Source organism: Epinephelus moara, chromosome 7 (genome assembly GCF_006386435.1).
Source record: "Epinephelus moara isolate mb chromosome 7, YSFRI_EMoa_1.0, whole genome shotgun sequence".
In the NCBI taxonomy this organism is placed as follows: domain Eukaryota; kingdom Metazoa; phylum Chordata; class Actinopteri; order Perciformes; family Serranidae; genus Epinephelus; species Epinephelus moara.
The window spans coordinates 42,123,507-42,136,850 of NC_065512.1; the positions used below are offsets into that span (position 1 = coordinate 42,123,507).

The window sequence follows — 13,344 nt, forward strand, 5'->3', positions numbered from 1 at the left end:
TTTTGTCAACAACGTTTGTTTCCGTTTTGTACAATAAATTATTGTTTAAAGTTTCAACAAGTTTCTTTTGGAGTGCGTGACACAAGTGTGTTTTGAAAACGACCGCGGACTGTCACCTGCTCAACGCATCAGTACCTTCGGATGCCATGACAGTAATAGATTATAGATTAATAGATTATAATAATAATGTCATAATATAATTTACAGACCGATTTAACAGACGATCACTGCTGCCCGACCCGTAGGTCCATTTGCTGGTCCCGCGGGTTACGGGTCGACCCGCGCATCACTACTCAGCTCAGTCTATAAAGGCTGTACACAACAGTAAAGCTATAGACATTATATTCTGTTCAGGCCAGCAGAACCAGCAGCGCATCGGCTCTACAGTGCACGGCACTGCTGATTAACCATTTTATTGCAGCACAGAGTGTCTGCCAGCAACCAACTACTTGCAGAGGCTTCCTACAACTTGTTTCAACGGTTCCGATTTATAATAATAATAATAATACATTTTATTTATAATGCCCTTTTCATCAAAAGATCTCAAAGTGCTACAGGTTAATCAGAAGACAAATTAAACAGGATGACTAGCCAATGTGAAAATCAAAAGAAAGCATAGAATAATGTACTGAAGGAGACTGTTGTGCCATCACATTTTTTTGTGGTTTGAGAGCAAAGATCCGGTCGCCGCTGTGCAAAACTCTGCAATACAATTAGGTCAGAAAAAACCCCAGAGTCCCCTCGCGTCTTAGGTCGACGATGAGTTCTTTTGTTTTTGATGTGTTGAGTAGGACATCATTGTCTGTGCACCAGGTCACTACTTTGTTGATCTGTGCACGGTATTCTGTTTCTTGGTTGTTGGTGATGAGTCCTATGATGGTTGAGTCGTCTGCGTACTTGTTAGGGATGCACCGAATATTCGGTAACCGGCCGAATATTGCAAAAAAAAAACACACATTCGGTATTGGGTGGAATAAGTTAAAAGCAAGGCCGAATAATAGCAGCGTGTTTTGATAACGCAATCAAACAGCGTGCCGTGACGGGCCGAGTAAAATGTCGGCAGTGTGGCGATCTGCCCGTCACCGCACTCGCATTTGCAACTAAAAATAGTCGGCTCCAATAATATCCTCTTCTTGGCGTTATGACTGCCCAGAAGTACCTGAACAGCCGAGCCAGCCGAACACAGGTATGTGATGTGTCAGAGGAGAAACGAGCCGTTCACGGCCCACAAACCTCACCGCACTTTAGGGACTGTTCTTTACTTATGAAGGGGAGGAGGGTGGCTGGTTGATTCTTATTTTATTTATTTATTTTGATCCCCCCCTATGTTCATCACTCATTGATGCTGTTTTTGAAGTATGAATAAGTTAATTATTATTCATATAATAAGTAATTTATTCCATTGAAATATCACTGATGTAGCCTATAATAGAAAAGTGATTTATCTTTATATAAATGACAAAAGGCACATCTGCCTCATTTTCGCTGTGGTATCGTGATACTACTCAGAACCATGATATGATGACGTATCGCGAGACCAGTTGACGGAGGCGTGATCCAACATGGCGATACGCTGTCCCTAGAACAACACCGGTAAACTCAGTTAAAACATCTGTCTTTAAAAACTTTCTACAAAACAATCCAATAAAAATACACACACATACCAGTCACTACCATAAACGCGGACCAAATCATTACCACAGTGGAAGAAATATCAGACTTGGAAGCCTTCATTGACCAGTATTACCACAAACATACTATGGACCCGGACACCGACAACCCACAACACAGCCTCAACAACCCAAACAAACGAAAGAAAACGGACTCATCTACCGATACAAACGACCTGGGAACCACGGACATTAAGGTCAGTATCCTCGCCAGCATCAACAAAAAGTTAGACCTCCTCATTCCACTACACGACGAAATTAAAGACTTACGCTCCAGCCTAGATTTTGCACATAACCACATCACATCACTGCTGAAATCAAACCAGGAACTACAGTCATCTGTCAAATCCCTCAATGAACAAATGCAAAAAGTTACTACAGAAAACAAACAACTAAAAGAAACCGTTCTGGACATACAAACTCGCAGCATGCGTGACAACCTCATCTTCTCAGGCATCCCCGAAAAAACACCAGACAAACCAGAATCACTCATCAAAGACTTCATGACAACTCACCTCAAAGTACCACCGGACATTGCCAAGGACATTACTTTCCACAGAGTTCACCGTCTCGGCGCAGCGACAGCAAAAGGACCCCGACCCATCATCGCAAAATTTGAACACTTTCAAGAAAAAACACTGGTCAAAAGCAAAGGAAAAGAACTGAAGGGCACAACATACGGACTAAACGATCAATACCCGCGAGAAATAAACGAGCGACGAAAAACACTATATCCCATCCTAAAAGAGAACAGGAGAAACAACAAACGCGCAGTCCTCGTTGTTGATAAACTGTATATTGATGGACAATTATTTTGCAACCCCAACACAACACCATGGCTTTTCTGAATGTATCACTATGACAACTAAAACGCACTACTGATACACCCCTGCCTCCTTAAACAGCATCGCTAATGACACTGCCAACACTTTTCTTTCTCCCCGTCTGTGTGCTTACTGTTAATTGTTTATTGTTCTCACCTCACCGTAACGTCCTATATGTTAACGTCCGTTTGTCTACGTTGTATGTATGACTGTACACATTCTTTTCACACTCACTCACTCAAGGCTCTCTCTCTCACACACACACACACACACACACACACACACACACACACACACATTCTCTCTCTCTTTCTTTCTCTCTCCCTCTTCAGCTACAGCTCCCTCAGAATCAGACAGGCCTTCTCTAGATAGATTTAACTAACGCAACCATACAAACTCTAAACCTGGTGACCTGGAATGTGCGTGGCATTCGAAATCAAGCTAATAAAATAAAAATAATCAACCATTTAATCAAATTAAAGGCCGACATATGCTTTTTACAGGAAACACATCTTACAGACTCAGAACTGCAATATTTCCAGCCTAAACAATTCAATCAAATATTCTCTTCAACATACAATAGTAAACAATTCAAATAACTAAAAACATACCCTTAATTCATAAGACATCTATTATTGATCCAGAAGGAAGATATATCATCATCAAAGCATCTATAAATAACACAACATTCACACTTGCTAATATCTATGGACCCCATAACGATGATCCATCTTTTTTCCGTGCCTTCTTTTCTCTATTGAGTGAATCAACAAACATCATAATTGCCGGAGATTTCAATACTGTCATAGATCCCACAATCGACCGCTCAAGCACCTCTGGTAACACAAGAAATTGGCACTCCACTGAAATAATCAAACAGTACATGAATGATTATGGACTTGGCGATAGTTGGAGAATGATAAACCCCTTAACACGAGAATATTCCTACTTCTCCTTCCTCCACCAGTCTTCTTCACGAATCGACCTCTTTTTGATCAGCAACTCGCTCGCCCCAAACATCCACGAATCCACAATCAACCCCATTACCATAAGCGATCACACCCCTGTCTCTCTTGCCATAAACATTCAATCATATACCAGACCCCTGTCTCTCTTGCCATAAACATTCAATCATATACCAGACCCCCTACAAGATGGCGATTCAATACATCATTACTTCAGGACCCTGACTTTAACACTTTAATAGCCAAAGAGTGGGCATCCTTTCTGGAGATGAACGACTCTCCAGACATATCACCATCAAAACTGGAAAATAGCCTAGAACAAAGAATTAAACAACTTACAAACCTTCTCTCTAATAATCCCACAGAACAGATAAAAAACTCAATAACCTAAAAACGCAACTTGATAATAATATACACAGAAAAACATAATTCTTAATCCAACAACTTAAATATGACAACTTTCAATATAGTAATAAAGCAGGGAAATATTTATCAAATCAACTACAACACAAAAAAGAAAAATCAATTATTCCATCAATAATTAACTCTAATGGTAAAATCACCCAAGATCCACAGGAAATAAATGAAACCTTTCAAACCTTCTATAGAAACTTATACTCGTCCAGTTACGAACCTCCCACCTCAATCAGAAATAGAATCCTTCCTAAACAACTTGGACCTACCCACACTACCCAAAGAACAAGCCGATACTTTAGATACACCAATCACCCCGGAAGAACTCCATTAAGCCTTAAATCAAATGCCAAACAACAAATCACCCGGACTGGACGGATTCCCAGCAGAATACTACAAACACTTCTGGCACATACTTTCACCACTGTTTCACAGAGTAACCTCAGAAATAAAAACTACATCCACAATTCCAATACACATGAATACTGCTAATATGTCACTTACACTTAAACCTAACAAAGACCCAACTCACCCCTCCAGCTACCGCCCTATTTCTCTAATCAATACCGATTTAAAAATTATCACCAAAGCATTAGCAACCCGACTTAAAACAGCCACCCCCATCATTATCCACCCAGACCAAACAGGCTTCATCAAAAACAGACATGCTTCCGACAATACCCATAGACTATTCAATCTGATCAGCCTAACACAGCAAACAAAAAACAAAACTATAATTGTATCATTAGATGCAGAAAAAGCATTTGATAAAGTAAACTGGTCATTTCTTTTCAACACTCTTCACAAACTCGGCTTTGGAGAGTCGTTCAACCACTGGATCAAAATTCTTTACACCTCACCTATGGCCACAATAACCACAAACGGTATCACATCACAGGGTTTCACACTGCACAGAGGAACCAGACAAGGATGCCCACTCTCACCTTCTTTATTTGCCATCTTCATTGAACCCCTCGCCGCAGCAATACGACAAAGTAATAACATTAAAGGAATTCAAAACAGCCACTCACAACATAAAATCAGTTTGTATGCAGATGATATATTATTGTTTTTACAAGACCCCTACAAATCATTAAAAGAAACTTTCAATCTAATCAGCAACTTCTCCGTGATTTCCAACTACACAATTAACTGGAACAAATCAACCATACTCCCCCTGTCTGAAACCGCTTGGGATTCTGCAACTCAAGACCCACTCCTCCCCTTTCACATCGGAAACATTAAGTATTTGGGTATCAGTATTTCCTCCAGGCTGTCAGAGTTATTTAACCTGAATTACACTCCACTGCTAAAAAAAAATACAGGACGACCTGAAACGATGGATAAATCTTCCACTCTCATTAATAGGACGAATCGCAACAGTTAAAATGAAAACCCTACCTCAAATCAACTATCTCTTTTCTATGCTTCCCACTACCCCAACAGACAAATGGTTTCAATCTCTCAACTCCTCAATCAACCAGTTCTATTGGAATAATAAAAAAACAAAAATCTCACTCTGAACTTTACAGAAGAAAAATTCCCAAGGCGGCCTTGAAGCACCAAACTTCCCACTATACTTTCTAGCAAATCAATTACAGTACCTAATCAAATGGATTCAACAACCCAAATACAGTAACTCATGGACAGATTTAGAACAATCCCAATGCAAAAACATTTCAATCACAGACCTACCGTTCCTACCCCAATTAATTAAAAAGCTCGACCTCTTCAAAAATACTGTAATCTCTACAACTCTGACAGCCTGGTGGAAAGCCAGTAGATTTACTAGTTCATCACTAACACACTGTAAGTACACCCCAATTTGGCACAACCCTGATTTCCTTTCTGGCAACACTCCCATTCACTTTCCCACATGGCAAAACAAAGGAATCACTCACCTTCATCACCTTTTTGAAAATAACCAATTCATAACCTTCAATACATTAGTCCAGAGGTACGGGTTTGGGAGAAATTAGCTTTTCCAACATCAACAACTTAAATCCATTATCAAATCTAAGATTAACATAACCAACAACCCCCTCGAACCCTTCAAACTATGCAAAGAAATCAAGAAAATCACAGACTCAAAAAACATAATCTCAAAGCTCTATAAACTTCTGTCAAACTCAGATGAATCCATAACACTCCCGACCGCAAAATGGGAAAATGATCTGGCTATTTCTCCCAACCCCGACTTCTGGACACAAATCTGTACAAATAGCTTCTCTATGACAAATAACACAAACTTAGAACTTATTCAGTATAAGACACTACATAGGATTCACATCACACAACACAAAATGCTAAAAATGGGCTTAACTAACACAGACACCTGTTCACAATGCACTTTAGGGAGCACCGACGATTACTTTCACGCAACCTGGACATGCCAACCAGTTCACTCCTTTTGGATAGCAGTCACAAATTAACTTTATTGCATATTGAGTTGCAGAATCCCACCATCTCCATCCCTCTGCCTGCTCGGAGATATCACAGAAACCAGCCTCCCATCCAAATACAGAAACCCGCTGCTCATATCTCTAACTATCGCCAAGAAAACAGTTCTGTTAAACTGGAAATCAAAACAATCATTACACATCAACCACTGGACCAACCTTCTTACAGAATTCATCTCAGTAGAGAAAATGGCAGCCTCTAACAACAGTAACATGTCGGCCTTTAATGAAACTTGGAACCCATTTCTCACTCTTCTCAATTGATACCATACTACATCAGAACTACATCAGAGCAGCTCACGCACATCTCCACAAGCTCATAAAACACTCCTTTTTTTTTTTACTTCCTCTTTCTTTCTTTCTTTCTTTCTTTCTTTTTCTCTTTTTATTTATATTTTCTTTTTCCCCGTTCTCCTCATTTACACTCACTTAGAAGTCTTACTATATCGTTATTATTATTATTATTGATTATGATTGTGAGTATTATTACAATGATTGTGATTATATTATTATTATTATTATTATAATGACTGATTGTGATAATTATTATTATTATTGTTGTCATTTTGATGATGGTGATTATTAGTATTATTATAAATATACTTGTGATTGTGAATATTATGATTATGATCATGATTTGATTATTTATTATTATTATTGTTGTTGTTATCATTGTTATTATTAGCATATCATCATCATAACTACAGTTATTTACTTTATTTATTTTTATTTCCTAACAGTAATCATGATAATGACATTATTATAATAAAATAACGGCGGGGGGGTGAGGCCGGACTGGATTGGTTGAGGGTGGAGGTGAGCGGGGGCTCCATGCCTGGTTCTCTGGGGGCGTGGCGGGACCTCAGGTGGGGGCAGGTGGGAGGCGGGGCGGTTGGGCCCTACCTCTCTCCCTCTCTCAAGGGAAAAAAAAAAAAAAAAAGCCACTCCTCAGCAGGCAGACCCCCTCCCAAGGGTCTGGGAGTTGCCCAGACCAGGAAGAGGGGGGGGTCCTTTCGCTGCTGTCTTGCCTGTCTCCCGCTGGGGCTTGTCTGTTGTCACATAATTTCACCAATAAAAAAAAAAAAAAAAGAACCATGATATTTTCATTGGTATCGTACAGTGGGATCCAATTTTGGTACCGTGACAACACTAATCTGGAGGGGGTTCATCTGCCAAAACTAATGAAAAACTAAACAACGGTATTCGGTACTCGGTATTCGGCCAAGTGTTTAATATTATTCGGCTTCGGCCACAAATTTTCATTTCGGTGCATCCCTAGTACTTGTACAAGTTGACAGAGCTGTGGTGGGATGTGAGCTGGTTTATGTAAAGGGAGAATAGCCAGGGTGAGAGGACACAGCCCTGGGGTGCACCTGTACTGAGGAACACAGGGGAGGATGTGTTATTGTTGATCTTCACCTTCTGTTGCCTGTTCCAGAGAAAGCTGTGAATCCAGTGACCGATGCATGGGTCAATGTTCATGTCCAATAATTTATTTAACAGTTTGACCGGGTTTATTGTGTTAAATGCAGAACTGAAATCCATGAACAGGATGCAGGCATATGTGTTTGCAGACTCCAGGTGGTTCAGTATGTGATGAATTGCTAAGTTGACGGTGTCCTCAACTGACCTGTTGGCTCTGTATGCAAATTGGTATGGGTCCATGACCTGTTGGCTCTGTATGCAAATTGGTATGGGTCCATGAGGGGGGTGGTGACAGTTTTCAGGTGAGAGACTGCTGGTAACCTTCTACCGCTGCTCTGTAGAGAGCATTCTGTTGTACTGTGTCTGTGTTTGGTTTGCCAGCTGCACAGCCACAGACAGGAAAGCGCTTCAGAGAGTCATCAACACTGCCCAGAAGATCATCGGCTGCCCTCTCCCCTCACTGGAAGAACTGTACAGTTCCCGCTGCGTCAGTAAAGCCAGGAACATACTGAGGGACTCATCTCACCCTGGGCACCCTCTGTTCGAACTGCTACCATCAGGCAGGAGATACAGGACTCACAAGTCAAAAACAAACAGACTAAAGAACAGTTTTTATCCCAGAGCCATCGCTGCCCTGAATAATGCAGAATAATGTAATACCTTCGAAGCTGCTAAGAACTTGCACAACAGCTGCAGGATGGTTGTTTGTTTGTTTGTGTGTGTGTGTGTGTGTGTGTGTGTGTGTGTGTGTGTGTGTGTGTGTGTGTGTGAGATGTAATTTTAGTATTAAGTCTAGTACTTACGTACTTTTATTTATTGCACCATGATTGCACTTTATTTCGTTGTACTCATACAATGACAATAAAGATTCTATTCTATTCTCTCTATTCTTGAGTATGATGCGCTCAAATGATTTCATGACAGCAGATGTCAAGGCGATGGGTCTGTAGTCATTGAAGCAGGAGATGTTCTTGGTCTTGGGAACTGGGATGATAATGGACTCTTTGAAGCACTTGGGTACTGAGCTTTGACAGAGGGAGATGTTGAAGATGTTGGTGAAAACACCGGCCAGTACCGCAGCGCAGTGGTGGAGAACGGAGGGGCTGATGTTATCGGGGCCGGCTGCTTTATTCCTCTTAAGTCCCGTGAAGGTGCTCCTCACCTCCTCCTCGTAGATGGTGAAAGGTGGGGGAGGGATGGGGGAGGGGAGAGATGGTGATGGAGCTGGTGCCTGCTCAAACCTCCCACAGAAAATTTTGAGTGTGTCAGCAAGCTGATTGTCGTTATCAGGTGTGGGGGTGGGTTTCTTTTTGTAGTTTGTCATGTTTTGGAGTTTTTTCCAGATGAAACTTGTGTCATTAGTAATGATTTGTCCTTCTAGATTAGTGGCGTAGTTGGATTTGGCTGTTCTTATTGCAGATCTCAGTTTGTATTTGGCAGCCATATATTGTTCTTTGTTTCCTGACAGATGTGCCGAATTTTTCTCCTTACTTAATTTTTTAATGTCCTTGTTAAACCACGGTTTATTATTATTTTAGTGTTTGACTTTTTTGAGTGGTATGCATAAGCTGAGGTCACCCGCAGCATGGAAAATATCCCAGTCTGTGCATGTGTAACAGCCCCGAAGTCTTTCGATGGCTTCAGGGGACCAGCACCGGACAAATTTTGTTGATGTCTTGGAGGATTTAACTTTTTGCCTGTATTGTGGAATTAGCAGCAGCATTGCGTGGTCGGACCTGCCAGCGGAGCCCTCGGGAAAGCACGGTAAGCCTCTTTGATGGTAGTGTAGCAGTGGTCCAATGTGTTGGTCCCTCTGCTAGGGCAAGTTACCTGCTGATGGTAGCCGGGGAGCTCGGATGACAGATTAGACCGGTTAATGTCCCCAAGAACGATGACTGCTGAGTCCGGGTGTGAATTCTCCACTGAGGAGACGTAGTTGGCTAACTCGGCTATGGTGGTGTTAGCGTTAGCCTCAGGTGGAATGTACACACAGATCATAATAACTGATGCAAACTCCCGTGGGAGGAATGATGGTCTGCATTTGACAGTGAGGTATTCCAGGTGTGGGGAGCATACATGGGTGAGTTCTGTGGAATTTGTACACCAGCGTTCATTGATCATTATGTAAACACCACCGCCTTTTGCCTTGCGCGATGGTTTGGTTGATCAGCACGGTGTAATGTGAAACCTGGAAGTATTACCGCTTGGTCAGGTACTGATTGATCCAGCCCGGTCTCTGTCAGGCAGATGGCAGAACAGTCACTGTAGTCTTTGTTGGTTTGTATCATAAGTTGGAGTTCATCCATTTTGTGCCGGAGGGATCTGACGTTTGACAGCAGAAGGGCTGGCAGCGGTGGCCGGTAAGGGCATCTCCTGAACCTGGCAAAGGTGCTGGAGCGCCGGCCCTTTTTGGTCAGCAGCCATGGTGTTGAGTGGCTTGAGATGTTTAAGTCCCGTAATTTCTCCTCCAGCAAGGATGCCCAGATCACTGTGCGAGATGGATCTGAGGTTTAAAAGCTCTGATCGAGTGTACTGGATTAAGCACAACACTTTGCAGACAAGTAATGCAGACACTAAAATGACAGACAGGATCACTGCTTGTACTGTGGCAAGCCTCACGGCCGCCATCTTGCATCTTCATTTTTGTTGTGGTATCGTGATACTACTCAGAACCGTGATACTTTCACTGGTATCGTACCATGGGTCCCAATTTTGGTACCGTGACAACACTAGATCCTTCCTAATTTATGTCCAGGGAAAACCACAAAAATGGGCAAAAGTCTTTTCAGAGCCAGTCACTTTTCTTACGACCTGGCAATCTGCTGTCCTGCTGATGTGATCAGTATCTGATGTAATAAAGAAAACTTCCACTGCAGAAGACTCAAAGGGCAATGCATAAAATTTAATGCGATCATAATGCAAATCCACAATGTGTAATATTTGATCTATCTGTATGGAACACATTGTTGATAAATGATAGAGTGTGACATGAAATTGTATCTATCATATAGAAACTCCTCTGGGAAGACATCTAAACGGGGTCTAATCACCTTCTGCTTACGCAACAGACCCTGAATAAATTGTGCCTCAACGTCCATGACTATTCACAAAAGACACACCATGGTTCTCTGTCAACCTGCTACACGCTCAGCCTGCGAGCCAGCAGGTTTGCTTCATGGAGTATGTTGCCATAGTAACTGACTCAGGGTTATGCTGAACTGGCTTTTTGAAACGGAAATGTCAGTTTCCCTCATCTCAGGCTTAACAAACTCAGAGTTTTCACTAATCCCGCTTTCTGAAATAGGGCCCAGCTGTGCTTGTGCTTTTTATTCACCAATGGGGTAGAGGTGAACTGAAAAGGAGAACACAGTTTAGTCTTTCTTCAACATCATCATGTTGCCTTCACTTTCAACAGTCTCTATGGGCAAGAAACTTTTACGAAAAGAAAAGAAAATGAAAAGGAAAAAAACAAAAACTGGCCAGTCAGTGCCTGTGGTCTCCATGTGGTATCTCTACAACTACGGGAGCCCTGATATCTACTGTTTCCAGATTTCTGCAGCGACTCACACATGTAAATACAACCATTGCGAAACGTAAGCAAATACAATCAGGGTAGTGATAAACTAGAAATATTCTTCAATATGTATTTTCTCTTTATTCAGTTATTGTGTCTTACTAAACAGAATATTTGCATCCCTGCTAGCCAGGGAGCCAGGCAAGAGAGAATGCTCAAATTCACTATCAAACCCAGCAATTAAGCTACATGTGGTACACACCAGAAGGGCTCTGCGTCCTCAGCACCACACACTACATGCAACAAGAAGGAAGTCACTGTTTAAAGTACCATGCCAATTTCTTCATTCATTTATCTTAAATGCATTTTCATCTTTCATTAACTCTCAGGCAAGAGCAAAGAGGACGCCATGAACGAGTACATCAGCCTGGTGGAGGAGCTGAAGAACAAGTATGGAATTTAGTGTCATATGATAAACGCATTACAGCTGGACCAACTGCTGGGGGATGGACTGGGAGAAGTGGCTAAGACCACCACCAGTTGTCCTCCATCGTCACACCATGAAAACGCCTTAAATCCCAAGAAGGGTGTCCTTACACATGTGAATGCCTGCTGGTCCACCCTCTAGTGGTCCCAGTGGTCTGAATAACCACTAATGTATGATCAGAAACTGTCCAATGTACCATCATGTTTTAATTAATGATTTCTAATAGAGTGTATCTGCACAGAATCCTGTCATTTCAACATAAAATCTTTTTTCTCAGATTGTTCTGTTTGGTGCACTCTGATTATTTGATGTTCTAGTGCAGGGGTCTGCAACCTTTNGGGGGGGGGGGGGGGGGGGGGGCAAGCTAGGGCCAGTCCTTATGATACAGGGGCACATACAAGTAGGGTCAAATATCTAAGTCTGAACAATAAGATATATATGTTTACAGATATACACAGGATTTTTGGAGACTACATCCAACCCTCTAGGGGGGTCCGGGGGCTTGCTCCCCCGGGAGAAAATTTTGTATATATTTGATTTAAAGGCATCAATCTAGGGGGTATTCCATCAACATAGCTAAGAATATCCAGACTAAGAGGCCGTTTACACGTACACGGTGATTTTGATAAACGGAGACATCTTCCTTCGTTTGTGCCCTTCGTTTACATGCAAACGGAGATTTCTCCTCTGAAAATGAGTCTTTCTAAAAGCTCCGGCCAGAGTGGAGATTTTGAAAAACGAGTTATAGGCAGCCGATGTCACAGTATGCGCCGGAACTTGCGCCTGTGTCAAAAGTGCGACCTATGTTGCTATGGTGACAGTGGATACATGGAAGGCTTGAGCTTCTCGTTACACTGCCACCTACAGGTTTGGCATGCTCTTGTGTATATATATACACGGGTAAGTGTAAACGAAGATCTTTTTGAAAACTTGAGATGGTGAAATGTCCGTTTATGAAAATAGCCAGCAAAGTGTAAACGGCCTCTAAGGTGTAATCTTGAAGTATGACTAAACGCCAACTCCCAATCTAGCTCCAACCCATTCCATCAAGTGAAATTAGCTGGCTCCAATTGACGCTAATTCAAGCCTCACCTGTTAAGCCTCAACTCATGCATGCGCCCAGGNAAGAACTTTTTGAAAACTTGAGATGGTGAAATGTCCGTTTATGAAAATAGCCAGCAAAGTGTAAACGGCCTCTAAGGTGTAATCTTGAAGTATGACTAAACGCCAACTCCCAATCTAGCTCCAACCCATTCCATCAAGTGAAATTAGCTGGCTCCAATTGACGCTAATTCAAGCCTCACCTGTTAAGCCTCAACTCATGCATGCGCCCAGGGAAAATAAAAAGCCCAAACTAGTCGAGTGCCGAAGATGTNCGAAAATGTTGCAAAATGTCAAAAAGCAAAGGAAAGGAGCCAGCTGAGGCTTTTTCTACGGCGGAGCAAATGCTCCTTTTGGAAGTGTATGAGGACTATAAGGACATAATTAAGAAAAAGGCAATACTGCAGCAATTAATAAAGCAAGGGAGGTGGCGTGGCAGAATATTGCTGACAGGCTTAATGCGCAAGTGACAAAGAAAATTCAGC

The 13,344-nt window shown here is 41.9% G+C and overlaps 1 protein-coding gene across 3 annotated transcripts in view; it reads left to right on the forward strand.

Annotated features, from left to right (window-relative positions):
* Positions 1-12,036, forward strand: part of LOC126392764 (acyl-CoA-binding protein-like) — a 46,664-nt gene extending 34,628 nt beyond the window's left edge. For all 3 annotated transcript variants that reach the window (XM_050048380.1, XM_050048379.1, XM_050048378.1), the window contains one exon: positions 11,661-12,036. In XM_050048380.1, the coding sequence (XP_049904337.1) occupies positions 11,661-11,734 (74 nt within the window). In that variant the 3' untranslated portion in view covers positions 11,735-12,036. The remainder of the gene's footprint in view (positions 1-11,660) is intronic.
* The last annotated feature ends 1,308 nt before the right edge of the window (positions 12,037-13,344 follow it).